Below are 23448 nucleotides of genomic sequence, written 5' to 3'. Positions count from 1 at the left end.
AGTTACATAACGTCCCATCATCCATGGGGTTCAAGATTAGGCTGAGGGCAAACTACCATAGTTGCCATTGTAGAGCCAACATTATCCACAGACACCATAGTTATGTTCTGCTCAAAGAACAGGTTGTTTAAAATGACAACCATTGTAAATATTCTGCCCATTTAGTGACAAGGGTCATATGTCTAATGAAGTGACAAGGGTCATATGTCTAATGATCTGGAGTACAAAAATAATTTAGTAATTAATATGTACAACAACAAAAAATTCAAAGTGATATGGAGTCTTAAGGGGAGCCAATGTAAAGATTTTAAATCAGTAGTGGTGCTGAAACAATTGTATAAAAGTGTGTGCTGAGCATTCTGCAGTAGCTGTGTTCTAGAGACAAGTGCTTTAGGGATGGGGGGGCAGAAGGAGGGTAAATGGTTATGTCATATCCCCTGCTTATTACTGCTTTAGATGAGAAGGGGGGTGGAACAGTTGAGGCTACTGGGCAACTGCTGGTATTTTGTTTCCAATCTGAGCACTACTAGAGATAACATAGTCTGTTACTGTAAAGGAAGAAGATACGCATCCCTAGTCTGTTCTGATGGCATAATACACGAGTATATAATACTTGAATCTTGGATCTGGAAGCACTTGGAACTATTGTGAAACAGTATCATTCAGCACTGTTTAAAATGAACTAAAATAATTTCTATTATGTTTTATGAAATTACTTGGTATCCATTATATGGAGTCCTGTTCACTAAAGAAGAAGTTGACAGCTGACATAATTCAATGACAAAAATAAAAATCTGAGTGCCTGCCACATAATGATGAAAACATGAATTATATGTCTGTGTAATACCTAGTTGCAATGTGATTCTTGAGGAATTTGTGTAAAGTTCTTTGTGCTTAGTACAATGCTTAGTAAAATAATAACAACAAATACACTATAGCAAAGAGAAGTTGGCTTTCATGAAAAATGATCCAAAGAACCTGTCAACAGCCAATAAGATATAAATTAGGCCTACTAGTTCCTGGTAAACTAATTATTGACTTCTAACATATAATCAATTAAAACTGAAATAGAATCTTTGTCACTTGCAGTCCGATATCATTATATACTTGTGTCAAATCTTATTTGCTTTCTGGAAAGTAGAACATTAACTCAGTGTTTAGAGCTCACTCAGATGTAAAGGGTAGAGTAACTAGTGAGAACTGAAGATAGAGCTGAAGGATCTCAGAAGCAATACAGAAAATTCTACCAAAACAGTTACTTGGTGCTCAAAATGGAGAAAGCTTGTGCAGAAGCAGATTTTTTTTGCTTCGATTGCAAAGGGCTGAGCTATAGCCAAATTTTAGGCTTTTACATTTTTTTGGCAAAGTAAAATACTTATTTTGTCTGGCTGTATCTAGCACATTCTGAAAACTTTTAAGTTAAGATGTGGTGCTTCTAATGTAGACCTTCTGAGAGGGATATTTTTGTTGAGTTAACTGATCCTCTCCACCAGCCTATAACATTTTAAGCACACTAAGATTCACTGCTATAGAATGATTGGAAGGTTCTGTAGGTTGATTGGAATGATTCATTTAAATAAAAAGAAAAGGAGGACTTGTGGCACCTTAGAGACTAACAAATTTATTTGAGCATAAGCTTTCGTGAGCTACAGCTCACTTCATCGGATGCCACAACTACTCCTTTTCTTTTTGCGAATACAGACTTACACAGCTGCTACTCTGAAACCTTTCATTTAAGTAGGATTTTGCAAGACAAATCTGTAGTTGAACATAAAACAACATTTCCCAAAGCATTAGATAGGAAGCATAAATGCAGAATCAGGCAGACATTAGATATATCCTCAGCTGATGACAAAAGTTTATTTGGTAAAGTTATTAAAGCCTGTTTAAAAATTTGATGGAACTGCACAAATTCACCATTTTCTGAATTGTTGCCAGTGCTGATGAACACCCTCTGCAGCCAGGTGGGAATCATATCAAAAGCACATTGCATATCTAAGCCCTGGGAATTGGAACTAAGCCCTGGATAACAACTACTGTATCATTCAGATGTATGATAGAGAGTGTTTTATGTCTCCTTAGGACACATAAATGAAGCAAGACATGTGGGAAAGTTGCCAGAGGATTGTGTTGACTCCCAGGAGCACATAGAGATTTACAAATGCATAAGACTTTGGGGAGGGGGTCTAGTTCTTACCTTGTGTAACTTCATTGACTCAGTTGAACTGCTCAAGGGATGACTTGACCCAGGGTCTCTATCCTGGTCAGCTTAAGTCAGACAGACAAGTATGATATGTGGGGAAAACAGCAGTTCAGAGATAGCAAGGGAATAAAATTGGCATGGAAATCAATGCAAAAGAAGTGATTAAGGAAAGATATGGAAGAAGAAGGATGTTTAGCTGCCAGGAAAAGGGAGACTGTTCCAAGTGTGGGGGCAGCATGAAATGAGATGCACAGCCAAGTGGGGGAAGGGAAAAGGGGAGCAGTTACGGGAGAGGATATATGGAGTGAGAGGGAAAGAAGGGTGAAATTAGAGACAAAATGTAGACAGATGTGAAACCTGTGAAGAGACTGGAAGTTGGGGATTAGAAGCTTGAACTTGATGCAGTACAACACAAAGTTAATAAAGGGATTACAAGGATGGGGAGACGTAGTTGGAATGTCAGAAGAGCAAGATGAATTTTATCATAGGCATTTCAGTTATATTAGAATGTGGCGAGTATAAAGAGGTTATATTTTAAGAAAAGTTATTATCTAGACACTGTCCAGATATTTAGGAGTAGAGAGTAGAGGAAAGGATGATATTTTTTGGTTTTTAGAGGGAGACCTGGAGGTGTTGCAAATGAGTCTGAGATTTTGAACCTGGATTCCCAGGGAGGTGGTGGAGGTAGAACAGTCAGCAATGATAATGAAGTGTGGGAGTCCAAAGATGTTGGGAGAAAAGTTCAGTTCTAGACACGTTGAACCAAATACTGAAGCAAATGTATGTAGCTATAAGGAGCAAGTTACTGCTAGGTCGCCACATGAACTCTCTGCACCTGGCCAACAGGGGATGTTTGAGTATGTTGGGATAGAGGGGTGGGGTCAGACTAACCTGCATCTGTTCTGTGGGTGGAGAACTGATGAATATGAGTTTTTGACACGGATCCTTGGCCAGGCCTAGGTGACTCCAGTCTTAGATGTTTAGCAGTTATAAAAGCCCTAAAACTATAAGAATTCTTGTAAGGATCCACAAGACTAGAATCCAGGTGTGGGGCAGATGACATTCTCACATCATCATTGGGAGACAATGCAGAGCCACATCCAAAGAGCACTGTGGAGATTGGGAACTGCAGGAAGTACCGCCCAAAAGGTCCAGAGTGACAGCACCTTGTGGCCTTCTGATTGGCCCATGGTCACTATTTCACCATGGAGAGTGCTCCAGGAAGTTGTCTGGGCAGCTATGCAGGGTTCTTTGACTCCAGACTTCGCATCACTTGCTGATTTCCAATTTCTGACCCCAGCCTGATGCTGACCCTGACTCTTGCCTCATGATTCCAGCCTGGTAGCCATCTCTGACCCTGGCCTAACTCTGACCTTGACTCTTGCCTTTTGATCCTGGCTTTAAGCCATTACTCTGATCCCTGCTCCCTGACTACTGACTTGTGACTAACAGTAGCCCAGCTGTGGCTGCTAGGTCAGACCACCTAGGCCTGTGTGGCTGCAACAGGGGAAGGACAGAATAGGTTCCTTAATTATTGGGAGGGAGAGGATTTGGAGTCAGTGAGAAGATCCCGTTTTATCTCTCTGTTCCTAATTGCCAAGTGGAGATTTTTGGCATGATAGCCCCAATCATGGAGCTTTCATCTGGGAGATTCCCCCGATGCAATATTGCCCCTTTAAGAAGGAACCATCTCCCCACTTATGGAGTGTCAGGGTACCTCACTGCATCCTTCCCAATGCTTTGACTGCTAACTGTGGACCAGCCTAACTGTAGATGGCAGTTGGGCGGGCAGAGGAAGAATCAGTGGATTATGTAGATGCAGCATGACTCTTTGGGGGATCAGCATTGACTTCTGTGATAGCAGAGCTGAGGACATGTAGGCTGCACAGTATTGAAGCAGCTGGGACAGTTACAGGATATCCAGGAGGAAAAAGTAATTATGAAACTTATTGGTTCTCAGAGTTAGTGTTTATCACATGCCAGTCATTTTGCTTCTAAAGCGCATAATAAAGTTGTAGACATTAAAGAGCAAAACTATTACAAATGACTGGCTTAAATGGAGGGTCTGTAAATCTCTGCTTTGATTGGAGACTTACAGCTGAAAGCTTTACAAATCTGATCATGTGTCCACTCTGTGGGTCTTTTTTTGACCTAAAAGGACACATCTTGGAGTTTCGGTGCTTATGAGGGTTGATTACAGAGGGATGTCGAAAGTTAGACTCAAAAGCATTTTCAGTAGCTCCAAAATAAAGATCAGAAATAACACATGCATGTGTCTTCACTACAGTGCTAAGGGAGGGTTACAAATTGTGAATACACTCAACTTGTATAAGATCAGCTATATTGACTTATACAGGGCTCCTAATCATTTAACACTTAAGGGGGGGAAATATACTACTGTTTTTAAAAATACTGAATGATTTGCACCAATAGCTACTGGTATGTTATACAGTAGTTAAGAGGCCAGTAGAAAGAGTTGCATTTTTATGACTTGTTCCCAGCAAAAGAAAAATAAGAGTATCCACTCTGCTGAAATTACTGATTAATACTATATGTGCTTCAAGCCTTCAGACTGCATTTAGCTATTTTTGACAATACAAAGGGATACTGCATACAAAGCTAAAGTGAGTGGAGTAATAGCAGATATACAGCATGTCATTTCCATTGGGTCTTAGATGTTTGTGGGAGGAGGGACTTTGTTATATATTGTTTCATTTATAGTCCAAAATTGATTTTAGGTTTTTGGGAATTTGGAGGGAAGGGGCACTGGGGACTGAAGGTTGGGAAGACAAGGGAATTGATGGATTAGAAGGGGGATTTGATGGAGGGGAGGGAAAGAAAGGGAAAAGGAAGGTGACCCACATAATGGACAGAGAGAGGTTGGAGAGCTGAAGGGCTGCAGAGAAAGGAGGGGGCAAGAAGGAGGAGAATCAACTAACAGTGGGAATACTAGCAAGTGATAACAGTGGATTTGCACTGGGAGGTTTGCCTGGATTGGAAGTGCAGGATTGGACCCTAAATCTATAATCAGTTTTTAAATGCAAACTGCAGTTTATGTAAATAGTGTTAAATACATCAAAACTAGAAATGTTCCTTGAACTTATACTGTGCACTATCTTACTTGCAGAAACATGATGGACACTTCACAGTCATCCAGCTGGTTGGCATGCTTCGTGGAATTGCATCTGGCATGAAGTATCTCTCAGATATGGGCTATGTACATCGTGATCTGGCAGCCCGTAATATTTTAGTCAACAGTAACCTCATGTGTAAAGTCTCTGATTTTGGTCTGTCACGAGTGTTAGAGGATGACCCTGAAGCTGCTTACACAACAAGTGTGAGTGTCTCTTATCTAATTTGAACAGTTTATTAAATTGTGTCAACTGCATTTGTTTTATTCCTATTTCAACCTAATTTGTGCCTCAGACATAGTAGTTTGGATTGACTGTTTTGTTTCATTATTAGTGTGTGGGGCTTGGATAACTGGGCTGTTTTTTTTAAATGTAATCTTCACTGAAGGTTTTTAAGTAATGCCGAAGCCACCCAGTTTTCTTATCAACCAGCGTTTTACTCCTCTCAGTAAATGCCAGCAACATTTCCACTCCCTTTTTCCCCACAGTAGCAGAGTGGTCTGTCCAGTCAGCAGGCCTAGTGGTCAGGGCCTGCTGCTCTAGTCTCTCTCTCAGTTCACTGTGTGAGGGGCTCCCTGAACAGGGGTCAGCTGGGTCAGCTTTCTTGTCAGTAGCACCCTAGTCCTGCCTGTCCCAGGACTAAGCATAGGGGAATCTGGAGGTGATAGGGTAACCCAGGTCCTCCCATTCCACCAGGTCCCAGACTAGGGCCCTGAAAGTGTGACAGCACCACCTGGCCTACACTTGGGTCACCTCCCGTTCACCTTCCCCAGCCACTTCCTACCCCACCCAATGTCTCAGTTTGGGGCACGGCTGCTGTTTGATAATAGTCCTTGTTCCAAACCCCCAGAGTCTCAGGCCTGATGCAGGCAACCCTCTGGTGCCCTGCACACAGTTCTCCCTATATCTGGAGTGGTCCCTACAGGGGGGTGTGGGGGAACCTCACAGCAGGGCCACCTCGGTAATCACTCCTTCACCTCCTGAAAATGGTTTCTCTCCTTCCCCACTAGCTGGGCTGCTGGAACTCTCTTTCCCCACTAGCTGGGCTGCTGGAGCTCTTTTCATACTGCTCCTTTCCCCAGGAACATGCTTGGCAGTGCCTGAGGAGCGGAGCTTTCCTGGCCCAGTCCTGTTCCAGCTTTTCTCTTGTCTTGGCCTCAGTTAGGGGTTTATAAATCCCCATCATACCCACCCACAGCCCTGGTGTAAATTTGCAAAGACATGCTTTTTTAAAAAGTGAACAAAAAATTCTCGCTGATTCCTATGAACCACATGAAACATTTGGTCATTGTTTTCCAGGTAGAATGCATTCTAACATAATTGGATCACATGCAAGTCTTTATAACTGTGTTTGTGATCACCTTTATTAAGCACTCAAACCTTTAGCAATTTCATATGGACTAGCTTGTTTTTGAACTATCTGGTAGTATAGCAATATGTTGATTTATTCAGTCCCCTTAAAGCCCTGAACAAGCTTGCTAGTTTATCATTTTTCTTCACAGGTTATTCCCTCAGTATCAAATTAATAAAAATGCTGCCTTTTTTAGCATAAAGAATGTTAATTTCTTTTGGTCTTCTTAAAATTAGAGAAGTGGGATAACTTACTATGCTGTTAACATTATGGATCCATCTACTCAAATGTGAATCACAGTTTAGCTTTTTTAACATATTTTTTCAGCTGTTAACTTTGTTTTGTTCATTGGAAAGTTTGCCAGTATCTTCTTAGTGGCATTTTTACACATTTCTGTGATGAAGGCATGCAGTGTTGATGAAGATTAAGTTGATCTTGTACATTTTTCGACCGATATTGGCATCCAGTGATCCACTGACATTATCTAAAATATTCTGAAAAGTATCTTACCAGAGACTTGACCTCATAGGTACTCAGGAGTCTGGAACTCCCTTCAGTGGGAATACTATGAGTGGAAGAGCTGAAGGATCAACCCATCCCCCTCATTTATACTTCAGATATCTAATTATGTTGCTTACGTTTACTATCTGAAAGAGTACTGACCTTGTTTTCAAGGTTTAAGTCTCCTCATATTAATACTGAAGTGCATTATGCTATAAAAGTAAACGTGTTGGCTATAATGAAGAATACTTGTTTTTAAATTCTTGAACCTGGAGAACACTGTTCAAACTTGACTTACAACACATAAGATATACTGGATGCAGTATGAGGGGAATAAGAAATTGAGTATGTTGGTGTGTCGACAGAAGTTCCATACTGAACGACAGTCTTTTTGGTAAAATAAAATTTTAACTCCCTTTTTGTAATGATTACTAACATTAATGACAGGTTTCAGAGTAGCAGCCATGTTAGTCTGTATCCACAAAAAGAACAGGAGTATTTGTGGCACCCTAGAGACTAACAAATTTATTAGAGCATAAGCTTTCGTGGGCTACAGCCCACTTCATCGGATGCATAGAATGGAACATATAGTAAGATATATATATAGATATACACACACATACAGATAAGTTGGCAGTTACCATACAAACTGTGAGAGGCTAATTAGTTAAGATGAGCTATTATCAGCAGGAGAAAAAAACTTTTGTAGTGATAATAATTTTTTCTCCTGCTGATAATAGCTCATCTTAACTAATTAGCCTCTCACAGTTTGTATGGTAACTTCCAGCTTATCTGTATGTGTGTGTGTATGTGTGTGTGTATATATATATATTACTATATGTTCCATTCTGTGCATCCGATGAAGTGGGCTGTAGCCCACGAAAGTTTATGCTCAAATAAATTTGTTAGTCTCTAGGGTGCCACAAGTACTCCTGTTCTTTTTACTAACTTTAAGAATCTTAACTAAATATATGCTCATTTCAAATAATGTTAATCTGCACCATAGAAACTAAAACGATTACACAGATACACAGCATATTCTAATTAATAGAGTATCCTTCCAGAATGCCCATAGACTTATGGGTTCCCATCATAAGGATCAGAAACAAAATGGCTACTCAACCTATTCCTTAACGTGCTTTCAGTTTAAGAAGTGGATTGCAGCCACAGTGTGGAACTGATCTAGTGTATTTCTATTGGAGTGACTATTCTGTTCATCCTGCTGAATTCACCGCAGCTACCATAATATGCCTAGGGTTTTGCAAAACAACAGGTTTGTATGTCTGTTTGGTGTTAAACCAAAAAATGGTTTGAAATTCTACACACTGACAATCTTTCAAAATGTTGCTGGCATTTACTGGAAGCGTTTCAGCACACTGAAAAAAATTAAAAGAAAGTCAGATATATCCAGTCTCAACTTTTTTGTAATACACCACTTCCAGCATTAATAGTCTATACACAAAAGACTCATGAAACTTTGTAATTTATTCCATTGTAAATGTGCTTCCCTTGTTTATTTCTTAAACCCTCCCACTGAATATAGTGATGGCTGGAGGAATTGATCAAACTGTTTTGATTCTTAAGGCAAGTTACAATTGGTTAAAACCACTGGGAAATGGTAGACCATTTAACCAAAAATAGGAATTTTCCCCTATTCAATGTAAAAAAATCATAGAACCTTAGAAAGTTTTCATGGGCTTTATCTATTCAATAGATTTTAACAGATATAACTATTGAGCGATTGTTCCATGTGTTTCATAGAGCTTAGATTTTATTATGTGCCTGCCTTTTTGGCTGTAGTATTGTGATTTTGCAATAATGAGGTAACTCATTGTAAAATCATGACCTGCTTTAGACTATAGCACATATGTCAGATATGTTTATGTCTGTTTGGTCAATCATTCACACTGGGTAGAGAGTTGAACAATGATAGCCTTTATCCACAAAGGCAGCTATCCTGTTCTTAATAGTGCTAAAGCACAGCATAATACACAAAGCTTTTTGCTTGAAAACTCTCCACAAACAGCATTATAAATGACTTGACATGCCTTCTGCATCACTCCTTCCTGCATTTGAGCTCTTTTTTGAGACTAGAACTGCAGAGAAGCAGAGAGCGCTTCATGTCAGACTTCATTAATTGAGGACACCTGCAAAATGGCTTTGTGAACCTCTAAACATAAAAGTTGGGTTCACAAAACTAGTTTGGATTCATGAACTATTTTACCTATAATTTAAACTCATGGGGTTTCCTTCTTCTCTTCCTCCCCTTGGAGATTTTCTTGCCCTTCTTTGTTATTTGGTAATTGGATCACTGGTTGCTTGGTTTTAATACCTAGAGTCATGGCTGTATCCTTAAAGAACAGAAAGGTTAATAATTCAGTTTGGGACACGTGATCAGCATACAGTAAGGAAAGATATGTATATCCTAAGAGTCAAATCAGAAGCTAATCTCTGTGATCCCAATTCTCCTTCTTCTCAGGAGACACAAGGTAGAAGAACATATATTCGTTACTGGGAATAATGGTTTCAGCCATAGATCGATGATAAAAAAGTGGCAATATGCCACTAGAGCATGTGACTATAGCCCAGGAAGCCTTGAGCTTCCTCTCTGTTGTCAACACAGTTGAATTGCGGCATTCACCTGACAACTATAACAAATTTTACCTTCACAATGTGTGCTCCTCAGCCACACAAGCTGCTATCCATTTCCTAAAGGCTTTGACTCCAGATGGAGCAGAGAATGGTATCAGCATCCTGGAGCTTTGATTAGTGAGGCTGGCCCTGAGAGCCTTTCAAAGAGTCTTCTGGAAATAAAACATTTTTCTCTGACCAGACAACTTAACCATAATGTCATATGTAAATCAGCAGGGGCCACAATACGACTATTCTACAGCAAGATCTTATACAGCTATTCCACTTGGCAGTTATTTACATCCAATCCATCAGGACACTGCACATAATAAAGGTGATATGCACAAAATCTGATGAGTTAATTAGGACTCTCTTGAAGTTGTTGGTCCTTAAGCAGGCCTTAAAGTTAACTCAAGGGAAGATCCCAAGGTGGACCCTCTCACATCTGTGTCCAAACATCTTACAGAATACATTTTCTCTGATCCCCCTTTCTACCTTGGATAATGAAGAAGATAAAACCAGGACACAAAGTCACCTTATAGCAGCTTACTGGCCAAGACATAATTGGTTTTCTGACCTAGTTAGGATGTCAGGAGGAACCTATTTTTTTCCCAAATGGCCAGGACCTCATTCACTCAGGAGATGATACCTTGCAAAAACTTGACAAACCTGATCTTAGCAGTGTGGTTCTTGAGTAAAAAGTTATAAGCTCATTATGTTACTCACCAAAAGTCATAAATATCCTCTTGTAAGCCAGGAAAATATCCACTAACAGAATCTACTGACACCTGGGGTAGCTTTTAGCATGATGCTAAGAGAAAGCAAAGAGATCAGTTTCTTCCAGTTGCAAAAAATATGGAACTTCCTTAGGCTGGTTTATTCATACTCGCAGGGTTTTGACCTTGAAGCTATGTCCTTCAGCTCTCAACAAACGTGTGGGAGAACTCATGGACAACTTCTCTACTCCAATCCGCATGTTACTAGATCTATCAAAGCAGCATAAAATCTATTCAATTCCATATAATCTTTTTCCACATGCGGAGTAAACCTTGCACTTCAGGTGCTAATATACAGACTTTGTGCTCCTACAATATGGGTTGCTTTATTTCCTTTTTATAGAGATTCTAACAGCCAACTACCTATAGGGCATGCAGTACTCCACAGAAGAGCCTTGTGGCGTATTCCACAATGATATTGTTCTGTGCACCTCTCCTTTATTTATCTCCAAGTACAACACACTCTTTCTGTGATCACAGGAAATAGTGCTTCCTCCTTTTTTACCCTAATTTCTGTGCCAAAAAGAAAAAAGTGGCACAAGTTAGATATTTTCCTAGCAATCTGAGTCTACCTAGAAAGACTCAAGCCAATCTGAAGCCGTAAGACCCCTTTTTTTTGTAGATTCTCATCCATGGTGCAGGAGACAATGGTGCCAAGCTCTTGGCAGTTGGAGAAGATACTGTATGAGAGCAGAATTCAAATGAAAGAATATGAAGTTGTCATGTACTATGGCTAGAACAGGCTGTATACACTAAAGAAATATGAAAAGCAGCAGCTTGATTAAACATACACCCTTTGACCATGTATTACAAACAGGACTTGCGCCCCTCAGCAGACACAACCTTTAGCTAGAGAGTATTGCAATCCATTGGGGAATCCTAGGTTGCTCTTCTGTTGTTGTCCAATATATATTTTTATTTTCACACACTAGTCTATGTTCTGAGGTCTCACTACTATCACATACTTCTGGTGTGGTTTAGCAAATATCTCTTTACTTTCCCTTGTAAAGATTTATTTACTTCTGTGTTTAATTTCTCATAAAACATGTCCGACAATCCATCCCACCCTTGTCGCAGTCTTCCTAATACAGCTTTATCTGAAGGAGGTTACCTCTTGGACTGCACTCATCACATTTTTTTAAAAAAGTTGCCAGATTTTGCTATCCTTTTTCTGTTGGCACACACCACTAATTTTTTGCTAGTGTCAGGAGTTATTCCTATTAATATTTTCAGTAGCTTTGGGGAAAATTATTCCAGAGATTCTCCATGGAGAAGTACGTATGCCATGGGACACCATAGAATCTGCCAGTATATTGCCTCCCATCTGTGTGGACAAAGAGCCAGGCCTCAGATGGAAAGTGGGCCAGCATTTGCAGAGAGATGAAATTGAGAGGCAAACCAACATTTTTGCCTTCTCTGGTGTATTTAATGACTGGATCAGGCCTGGTTGGTTGGATCATTACTGATCCACAAACAGACTATTGCCAAGAAAAGTGTCCATCTCTTTTGGGCTGTTGAGCTAAGGACAGTGGGCCCTCTGACAAATCTGACATGTGAAAGCAGACAGCTGTAACTGAAGGAAAGCTGATGCATCTGATGGCTGACGTAAAGACAGATGTTATGGAGAATTGTAGAGTTCCCTGGTTCTAAAATTTAATCTGAAGAAGCTTTATTTATTTATTTGAGTCTCTATGCGTGACTGTTAGTAGAGTGGTACAAAATACTAGTTTGGGTTTTATTTTGTTTTTGGTACATCTGGGAGTGGAGTGGAGTTTAGGAACTGGAAAAAATGACAGATGAAGTTGTGAGAGGAAAAGGCCGGAGAAGAAATTACTAAGAAAAGTTGTTGCACTCCAAGCTCAAACTGAAACACTAGTTAAGAGACAATTTACAACTAGGAAAGGTGAAGCAGCTGGAGAATGCCAATAAGCACTGTAGTTTAGGATTAGTAAATTTCCCAAAGGCTTTAGACTGTGAGACTACTGTAAGAGCTCTTGAATAGTTTGAACAGTACAGGAAAAGACAAAAATCTCAGAAGCTGGCTTTCTGACTTCTGTGACATCCTTTTTTCCTCCAACCTACTGACAGAACTGAGGGTAAATGTGTTTTTGATATTAGGGTTAGCGGGTGGGGAGAATAAGAGATTTGTCTCTACTTGATGTAATGGAAGGCAAGACCTACAGCAAGATTCAATTTTGGAACAGAAAGTGGGAATTAAGACCTAGTAACACCCCATCTGCAATATTTGTGTCTCAAATTGATCAGGAACTGATAAGGCAACTTCTGAGAGACCTAAATGGTATGCCTTTTTCCAGGGAGACAAAATTTTACCTTTTACTAGAGGTTGCCAAGACAACACCAGATCGTAAAAAAAAAGACATTTCTAGCATATAAATAGGAACTTTAGTCAATACAGAGGGAGTTTAGGCTTGGTAGCCCTGTTTTCAGATAGCCCTATGTTGTAGCCCATGAACCAGTTTTCTTTAAAATACAGTAAAAGTTTATCTGCAATTATGAAGGAACTCTAAGTCCCAGAGAAACACGTACATGTGGGAAATGTGCATATGTAGTTAGAATAGACTTTGTAGCGCCACTGCATTGAGACTAAGTTGGTGATTCTGTTAATGGTGAAGCCTTAATAGGTCTGCCTTAAATGTGATTTAGTGAGATAAAAAGCTGCTTCAAACTGAATTATATGGTATATAAAGAAGAATTCAAGATTACTCCTGCCTATCTGTTATATTGCTGAATTCAGTCCTTAATATATTTTGTTTTTTCCCCAATTTTATGTAGAAATAGGATTATTACCTTGTCCTCACTGTATAATTTGGTGAACTTTATGGGCCTGATCCTGCTTAAATCAGCCTGAGATGCTAAAGTTGAATAAAGTAGCCCGAGCAGAGACACTTCAAGGTTATTAGATTCAATTGAGGAACAAAACAGATTGATGCCAGCAATCTAGTTAAATAGTAACCCAGGGCAAAACTTAAGTGAGATCAGAATGGGGCCCCAAATTTATACACTGAAATTAGGTGAATTATGTTGTTTTCATGAATCACACAATATCTATTTTCTTGTTATGGTACATGGATTACGCTCAGCCTAATGAGGAAAAAATGCACGATAGGTTGCTAAAAAGTATAAAAAAAAGTTACCTAGTTAATTCATGCTGACAAGTGATACTTATCGTATGAACTTTTTATGTGCTGGGACAAGCAGAATAGCTGGAAAATTTTCTTTAAGAATCAGCTTACCAGGAGAAAATAGAGTGAAACAATTACTGGTAACTGTTCAGGCAAAGTCAGAGAGTGAGTAGGTGCCACAAGGGTTTGTATTAACCAGTGTTTGTTTTCCCTTTCATTAACTGCGTTAGGTAGGGTAGAGTTTCTCATCTAGCTAATTTTGCAGACACCATGAAAATAAAACATTCTAGTATCACCAATATGAGAGGAATCTACAGAAAATTACTAATTATGGATTTGTATTTGGAACTCAGTTCACCTCTGAAGATATGGAAAGTGTTCTAGAATCCCACTGAATACTGTTTTATCTAGATTTTATATTTGATCTTGCTACCAATCAGCTAAAAAATGAATTCCTGCCTGATGGGGCATCTCAGGGGAAAGCCTAGCTGAACTTGTGTAGTCCAGCTAGTCTCTGCATTGCAGAGGTCCTACCTGTATCTTGGGGCTGATGAACCCCCCCACCTTTCCCCATCTTCTTCTTGGCCAACTGAGCACTACATAGCAGTGCAACTCCTTACCCTCCCTCGGAAGAGAATATTCTCAGAGTCATCTAGTTGGAGGACGTGCGCATATTCAGGTTGTCCCCCCTCACCATTTTTGACAAGGGGTAGGTTCCTTCCATTTCATGGAGCAGCACTGCTGACGTAGCTCCAGACAGAATGGTCAGCTTCAAGTAGCAATAGAGCTAATGAGGAGGAGCAGAAATAGCCTCCTGGGCTCCTCCTTCTCCCTTCTCCCCATTCCCTACAAATTACTTGGGTGAAGTGCAAGTTTGAACACCCTGTTCCCATCTCTGTCTTTCCCATTGCTGGGGATGAGGTGCAGGATGTTTGGAGAGTTGCTCCAGGGCAGTATTTCCCAAAGTGCAGGGACTAGATGGAAAGGATGAGGGTCAGCACACAGGCCTCAGTTTTTCTGCAGAGACCCCATTTTCATATTTTTAAAAGTAAGCCTGAGCTTTTATGGTTGTGAACAAAATCTTCAAAATGTGATCATACTATAACTAATGCAACAATGTCTGCCTACGGGCTTGTCTACACAGGGCAGCAATGCACACTAAATGGGGGTGATTTCTAAAATGCACCGACGTGTTGTGCAGTGACTGGGCCATATGGACCCTGCTGGTGCACACTAAAAGTTCCCTGGTGGGCATTAATGGAGTGCTGTGCAGCCATGTTGTTGGGCTTTAGAAATCCCACCCCTCCCGTGTGCATGGCCGCACCATGTAGAGAAGTCCTGCATTTGCAAAGAGCTTTAAACAATAGCAGAGAGGAGTGAACTGCTCTGTTTGTTTCAATGGGTGCTGACTCTGGTGCCAGTTGTACTTTAAAATGTCAGCAGTGTTAACTATTTCACTTCTGAGACCATGTGTGAAAGGAAAGGAGTTGTATTCCCAATGTGTGGGGGGGACATAGAAGATGTATAAATTAAGATAGGTCTTTTACAACACATGGTGGGATTGTGGTGGTGTTTGGGTAGTGGTGAAGTCTCATTTGCTTAAATTTCCAGCCCAACTGGCTCTGCAATCTGCTCTTGGAAAATTATTATACAGCCCCTCCATGTCACCTCCTTCACCAAGCCACTGTCCTCTTGATTGGTCAGCCTAGTGCAGAGGTAAGTTACATGAGAGTCTAGAGCCAATGCTCACTCTGTGCAAGCACACATAACCTTCGGGACCAAACAAGTGATGTGATTGCAGAAACAGTTGTGTTCCTCTCTACCTGTAACATTTAAAGGTGTCACTTCATCCAAAATTGATTAAATCACATCTTTCAAAGTAGAAAAAAAAATCTACTCACTGGGATGATGGTTGTTTTTTGTTTTGTTTTGTTTGCTGATTTGCAACAGACCATGTGTCATTTATCAAAATGTAAATACAGTAGAAGCTCACAGTTACAAACACCTCGGGAATGGAGGCTATTCATAACTCTGAAATGTTTGTAACTCTGAACAAAACGTTATGGTGGTTCTTTCAAAAGGTTACAACTGAACATTGCCTTAATACAGCTTTGAAACTTTACTATGCAGCTGAAAAATGCCACTTTTAACATCTTAATTTAAATGAAACAAGCACAGAAATCTTTTTTTAAACTTTCCCTTTATTTTTTTAGTAGTTTATATTTAATACGGTATTGTACTGTATTAGCTTTTTGGGGGCGGGTCTCTGTTGCTTCCTGATTTTGCACTTCCAGTTCCAAATGAAGTGTGTGGGTAGTCAGTCAGTTCGTACTCTGAGGTTCTACTGTATTTCAATCGATCCCTGTTCTTGGATTCTTTTTTAAGATTTTTTTTCCTGCTGAGCTTCTGGATTCATCTAAGGGTTTGTTGGTTGGTTGGTTGTTTTAGTTTGTTTTTTCCCGCTTTTTTATTTTATTCCCTGCTAAAAAGGCAAAAACATAACTAAACCCAGAAGCACAGCAGGAAAAGAACTTGGGGAAGATCTGTTATAATTATATTCTTCTTAGGACAAGAATAAAAGTAGTGAGTGTGAATTACAGTCTCCTTCCCCATATCCTTGTGATTTGTTGTACCTTGGTGTGTTCCCCTTCTTACGGTAGTTGTTTGTTGCTTAAACTATGAAGAGACAAGTAAATACTCCACAGTAAATTTGCACTGAGATTTGCATTTAGGGGCAACTTAATCCTGCATCATTAAAGATTGAATTTAGTCTCCAAACTTAATATAATAATTCTTCAGATGCCATTAAATTCCTTTTTTTCTTATCAAATATGTATCTTTTTCAAGGAAACAGTTTTTCCATAATGATTTTGGAAATTTAGCACCAGTCTTTTTTTACCTTTTACTCTTAAATTCTAAACCGTTATTCCCTTAATTTATCATAATTAATTCAGTCTCCAGCAGGAAGAGTGGACTAAATTTTCCAATCAATAAGCTACATAGCGTCTATGATGGCAAAGGGGCAGCTGCCTTTAGGAGAGTTGCAAGCTGTCTCTCTGCCAACTTGGATTTCAACTCACTTTCTCCTTGCCTTCTGCCAATTTCTCATGTGCAAATACTTTATCAACATACCTAGGTGAAGAGTTAAATTCTATTAACTATCTTATTGTTTGCTGAAGTTGGATATCAGGTTGTGTGTGAGTACAATTGTGAGGAACTGGATATGTGTATTGTGCGGGATTTTATAACAGAATTGAAAATGAGTTTGTTATGGAGCTCGGCAGTTAGTAATAGATATTATGATATTTTGGAGGTAAGAGTGAGATGAAATTGGTCTAGATGTTAATGTGGCTGTAGTGGTGACTTCCCTGATTTGTGGTAATTATGTTGATTATTTTCTCATGAGACAGGATCCTGAACTAGATGGACCCTTGGGTCCGATCCACTATGGTAATTCCTGTGATTTAAAAAGCAAGGGTAATTAATTATTGGAACAACTTACCCGGGGCTGTAGTGGTCTCTGTGTCACTTGAAGTGCTTAAATCAAAATTCTGTGTCTTTCTCAAAGATATGTTCTCGCTCAACGAAAAGGGCTTGATGCAAAAATTACACAATGACATTCCGTGCTCTGTGCTATGCAAGAGGTCATACTAGATGATCATAAAATGATCCCTTCTGACCTTAAAATGCATAACTTACCAAAAGAAGTGTGTTGTTTAATTTTGCCAAATGCATGTTAATGAAGGTAGTAACTAATGGTGAACACAGTAATTACAATTCAAATGGAAGCATAACATGGAATGCAAGCCAGGAAGAAGAATGTAAGAGTAATTTTGAGAAATGGGTTTGGAGCAGTGAAACCAGGCGGACAAGGACAAGCATATAAATCTGCAGAAAGATGTTTTATGTTGTACTAGTGAGACTCAATATAGAATATTGCGTGTAACTGTAAACTCCATATTATGGAGAAAACATGGCAGAAATAAAAAACTGTAGCAGAGCACAAGTGGGCAACCAAAATAATTTAGGATTTGGGTAGTTGAAACAGTTACAAAAAATTAGCCAAGCTAACTTTTATAGATAAAATAGCCTGTGCAGAGAATTTTCTGAGAATAAAGATTCAGAAGAGAAAGAAACAAGCATTGATAACAATAAACTCTTTAAATAGTAACTAACCCAATAACAGGAGGTCATGAAATGAAACTGAGGCGAGGAATAGCCTATAAAAAATGCAGTTTGAATTTTCACTGTGCTTGGTTATAATAAGAAACAAGAGGTAATAAAAGCAAATGGCAGACCGCAGGCCAGGAGGGAGTCTGGAATTTTTTTTAAAGATACAGATAAAATTAGATAGTGTCTTCAGCTATATTTTGGAAGTTAGGATAATGATATAGTTGAATTGATTTAGTTCAAATGTTGTGCGTTGACATTACAGTATACTGGTATGATGATCCATCTCAAAGGAAATCTATCCTTCACTTATTTTCAGAGGCAAAAAAGGGGATTTTTCCACCACTACGCTGCTTAGTGGATATAGCACGATAGACCTTTGCAGAATAATTGGTCCAATCTAGAAGGCATTATTTTTAAATTCAGATACAGAACCATACTAAATAAGTTACCAGTCCACAAAACCAAAGTTTTGTTAGGCCCAACACTTCCATTCTCCTTTTTGACCTTGTCTACACTGGAAAGGGACAGAGTGCTAGACATAATTTAGCATACAGTGTAGACAAAGATTATGTTTAACAGTGTGTCATGTGGTCATGGTTAATCCTAACCATGTACTGTATTTTGTTTTGTATCTATGTTTTAAAATATGCCTTCTAGATTACAGTTAAATCAACTAATATGAAGTTATCAGTCATTCTGGCATCAAATCCTCTGCTCCTTAGCTTTCGGACAGAGGTGCTGATTTGTTTAACAGACTGGAAGTGTCCCCGTTTCTCTTATGTATGAGAGGGTGTGTGCACCCATCAGAGCCACAGAGAATTGGCACACTGTACTACCTATACTGAGGAGGAAATGCTGTGGACCAAGTTCCAAAGGCATAATTCCTTCTCCTGTGTAATGGTGCTGTGTGTAACTCAGTCACTTTATTTCTATGTAAGGATACATCAGGGAGTGAGAAGATTGATGATGGGGAAGGTAAAAGGAGTACAACTACAAGGGAGAACATAGGAATAGAGAGAGATCATTATTTAGCAAGAGGAAAAAAGAGAGAAATCATGGGCAAGCTACATATTTCTCAACCTACCACCTTTTAAAATGTGGCTACCTACGACAGTATATTATACTCCATGTATCTAATAGCCTGGTATAGAGTTCTCTTTCCTCTCTAAGTTGCTTTTATGAAAAATCTAACAAAATAAAAACTATGCTTCCCAGACAACGTACAATTCAGAAGGAATAATTTAAATAAATAACTGTCTTTATTATGTATTCAGAAATACAATTTCCTGTTTCTCCTGGTGACTTGATTCCCTAATTAAGGACTCTGGGATACATGGACAGGGTCACTTTCCTTGCAGGACTTTGGTAATACCTTCCACTGCATACAAGGAACTTTAAAAATATATTTTAGCTGCATCATATGTGGTATAAACTGCTTAGAGCCATAATGGTTACTCATTAGATTTGTCAAAGTATTGTCTGGGATAGTGTTGTGTAATTAACTAGTACAGCTTCTAGTGAGTCATTTTCAGAAGTGAACTTCCCTTGTGATCCATAACTGGAAATTTGTCCAGTGAGATCATGACATCAAACTATTCATTTTTCATAGGATTTTTTCCTTAAGATCTTCTGATTATTATTAAGATTGGCTTTTGTGAAAGGTATGGCACTCACTGAATTTGGGCCAAAACAAAAAGCCATTGTTAGCATCTAAGTTAGAGGTGGGCAAACTACAGCCCGGGGGCCATATCCAGCCTGCGGAACCATCCTGCTCGGCCCTTGAGCCCCGACACCTCCCCCGCTGTCCCTCGTCCCATGCTGCCGCACGTGGCTGCAAGCTCCTTAGCTCTGAGCGGCATGGTAAGGGGGTGGGGCGGCACGCGCGTGTGTGGCGGTGAAAGGGTTGGGTAGGGGATCCTGGGGGGCAGTCAGGGGACAGGGAGCGGTTGGATGGGGTGGCGGTTCTGAGGCAGTCGGGGAACAGGAGGGGTTGGATAGGGCGTGGGAGTCCCAGGAGGGTGTGTGGATAGGGTTCAGGGGGCAGTCAGGGGACAGGGAGCAGGGGGGGTTGGATAGGGGGTGGGATCCCGGGGGGGGGCAGTCCTGGGACGGGACGGTCAGGGGACAAGGAGCAGGGGGGGTTGGATGGGTTGGGGGCTCTGAGGGGGGCAGTCAGGGGGCGGGAAGTTGGAGCAGGCAGATAGGGAGTGGGGGCCAGGCTATTTGGGGGGCACACCCTTCCCTACCCAGCCCTCCATACCATTTCACACCCCGATGTGGCCCTCGGGCCAAAAAGTTTGCCCACCCCTGATCTAAGTAGTCCTTAAATATCTTCACGGTCATAGATATGTCAAACTGATGTGCTTGAATATTATTTCTGAAGTCATATCAATGAAATTAAGACTGTATATATTGGAATGACACTGGGTAAAAAAATTTAAAACACCCCATGCGATTAAGGGGCCGAAGTCCCATTTTTTTAAATTGGATTTAGATGCTTTTGAAAATGTTACTTTCCAACAGCTACCAGTCAACATTTCAAGGTAGTTTTGACCTTCATGACCTTCAATAAAACAAGAACATGACAGTTTACCTGCTCTCCATGAACTGTTGTGGCATTCTGCCATTAATACCTAATATTACCAAGAGCCTCTCAAAACACTTCAATAATTATCTGAATTTTCAATCTAATTTCATGCACGTCTGTTTTTGTCACGCATATGAAGCTTGATTGCGTGCATTCATAATTGTTTACTTTTAATTTATTAATCAGAATCACCATATTGCAAGATTATAATTAGGGACCTGTGGCAAACATGCAGAATATGAAGCTATTGATAGATGTCTAGCAATATCTAATACTATAATATCTATGCTTGAGATTAAAAATATAGGAATATTACAGACATATCAAAGCTTTTGTGTTTATTGATAATCATGTGAATGGGCTTTATCGTACATGGCAGTTTTGAAGGCTATTGCAATGTCTAAATTAAGTATAGTTTCATTGTGTGGTAGTTTACTTATTATTAGGCTTTGCAGAATTCAATTTTTTTTTGTAATTTTGATGGATAATATCTCTGTTTATTTTTAAGCATTTTTTTTCAGTTTCTATCTATTTGAATGTGCAGTTATGTGAAATTATGGGGCGGGTCAACATATGTCAAAGTATACAAACTAAAATCCTTAAATCAAACTCTAATAAGTTCTCAAGCAGCATTTCTCTTACTTTGTCTTTCTTTAAATTTTGATTATTATCGATGGAAATATTTTGTCAGTTTGTGTGTGTAGTGGGAAAATGATGTTTACCAGCATTGACTGATTAAAAACCTAATCCTTCCAAGCTTTCTTATTATTTAGAATATTAATATTCCAAAAATCAGCTAAGATATAATGTACCAGAATATATTTTTACCATATAAACATATTAACCTGAAACACGTCTGATAGTAGACTGCACAAGTGATACATACTCTAGGTGAGTTTAAAGTCAATTCCATAAGATCAGCATTGTTGTATTAAATACCAAGTGAACTGACACTAACAAAAAGAAAAGGAGTACTAGTGGCACCTTCGAGACTAACCAATTTATCTGAACATAAGCTTTCGTGACCAGAGGTCCTCAGGCCCAGATACCCTTGGAGCAGAAGGAAACTGTGAGTGTGGGTGGGAAGAAGGTCACTGCGTGGAGGGACACTGGAGCACAAGTGTCAGCTATCCATGCTTCCTTAGTGGACCCCAATTTAATCAACCCAGAGATCCAAGAGACGATTCAACCCTTCAAGTCCAACTCTTTCAGTTTGCCTACAGCCAAGTTGCCTGTCCAGTACCAGGGCTTGTCAGGAACATGGACTTTTGCAGTCTATGATGATTATCCCATCCCCATGCCATTGGGGGAAGACTTGGCCAATCATGTAAAGCCAGCCAAGAGGGTGGGAATGGTCACCCGCAGCCAGACGAAACCAGCCGTCACGCCTAGCGCTGTTCCAGAAACTTCTACCAGGACCCGGTCAGAGGTGATGGACCTGGACAGCAGTAGTGGATCCAGTCCCAGAGACCAAGATGGAACCAGTCCCAGAACCGGAACTGGCGGAACAACCAGCACCAGACCCATTGCCAGCACTGAATCCAATACTTGCAACCCCAACACCAGAGGGCCCCACCGAACCTGAACCAACAGCAGCCCATAACCCTACAAAGAGGCTCAGCTGGAGCCTGAACCCCAACATAGTACCCCAGCGGAGAGCGGTTCACAGTCAACGGAAACAGCCCCATCCCCTACATCACTTCCAGAGGGACCAAGCATAGGTCCACAATCCAATGAGGAACTGATGTCTCCAGCATCAAGGGAACAGTTCCAGACCGAACAGGAAGCAGATGAAAGCCTCCAGAGAGCATGGACGGTGGCATGGAGCAACCCACCGCCTCTCAGCTCTTCTAATCGATCCAGGTTTGTTGTAGAAAGAGGACTTTTATACAAGGAAACTCTTTCTGGGGGACACCAGGAAGACTGGCATCCTCAGAGACAGTTGGTAGTTCCAACTAAGTACCGGGTCAAGCTCTTGAGCTTAGCCCACGATCATCCTAGTGGCCATGCTGGGGTGAACAGAACCAAAGACCGTTTGGGGAGGTCATTCCAATGTTTCTACCTATGTCCGGTCTTGTGAAGTATATCAAGAAGTGGGAAAACCCCAAGACCAGGTCAAAGCCCATCTCCAGCCACTCCCCATCATTGAAGTTCCGTTTCAGCGAGTAGCTGTGGATATTCCGGGTCCTTTTCCGAAAAAGACACCCAAAGGGAAGCAGTACATACTGACTTTCATGGATTTTGCCACCCGATGGCCGGAAGCAGCAGCTCTAAGTAACACCAGGGCTAAAAATGTGTGCCATGCACTAGCAGACATTTTTTCCAGGGTAGGTTGGCCCTCGGACATCCTCACAGATGCAGGGACTAATTTCCTGGCAGGAACTATGGAAAACCTTTGGGAAGCTCATGGGGTAAATCACTTGGTCGCCACTCCTTACCACCATCAAACAAATGGCATGGTGGAGAAGTTTAATGGAACTTTGGGGGCCATGATATGTAAATTCGTAAATGAGCACTCCAATGATTGGGACCTAGTGTTGCAACAAGAAAAGGAGTACTTGTGGCACCTTAGAGACTAACCAATTTATTTGAGCATGAGCTTTCGTGAGCTACAGCTCACTTCATCAGATGTTTACCGTGGAAACTGCAGCAGACTTTATATACACACAGAAATCATGAAACAATATTGTTTCATGATTTCTGTGTGTATATAAAGTCTGCTGCAGTTTCCACGGTAAACATCTGATGAAGTGAGCTGTAGCTCACGAAAGCTCATGCTCAAATAAATTGGTTAGTCTCTAAGGTGCCACAAGTACTCCTTTTCTTTTTGCGAATACAGACTAACACGGCTGTTCCTCTGAAACCTGTCAGTGTTGCAACAGCTGCTTTTTGCCTACAGAGCTGTACCACATTCCAGTTTAGGGTTTTCACCATTTGAACTTTTATATGGCC

The 23448-nt window shown here is 40.3% G+C and overlaps 1 protein-coding gene across 7 annotated transcripts in view; it reads left to right on the top strand.

Annotated features, from left to right (window-relative positions):
• EPHA6 (EPH receptor A6) overlaps positions 1-23448 on the top strand; it is an 872967-nt gene that overhangs the window by 785525 nt on the left and 63994 nt on the right. For all 7 annotated transcript variants that reach the window (XM_073305263.1, XM_073305254.1, XM_073305245.1 and 4 more), the window contains one exon: positions 5331-5540. In XM_073305263.1, the coding sequence (XP_073161364.1) occupies positions 5331-5540 (210 nt within the window). The remainder of the gene's footprint in view (positions 1-5330; positions 5541-23448) is intronic.

Source organism: Lepidochelys kempii, chromosome 1 (assembly GCF_965140265.1).
Source record: "Lepidochelys kempii isolate rLepKem1 chromosome 1, rLepKem1.hap2, whole genome shotgun sequence".
NCBI lineage: Eukaryota > Metazoa > Chordata > Testudines > Cheloniidae > Lepidochelys > Lepidochelys kempii.
The sequence above is the reverse complement of the archived record's forward strand: the minus strand, read 5'-3'. Positions and strand labels throughout refer to the sequence as shown.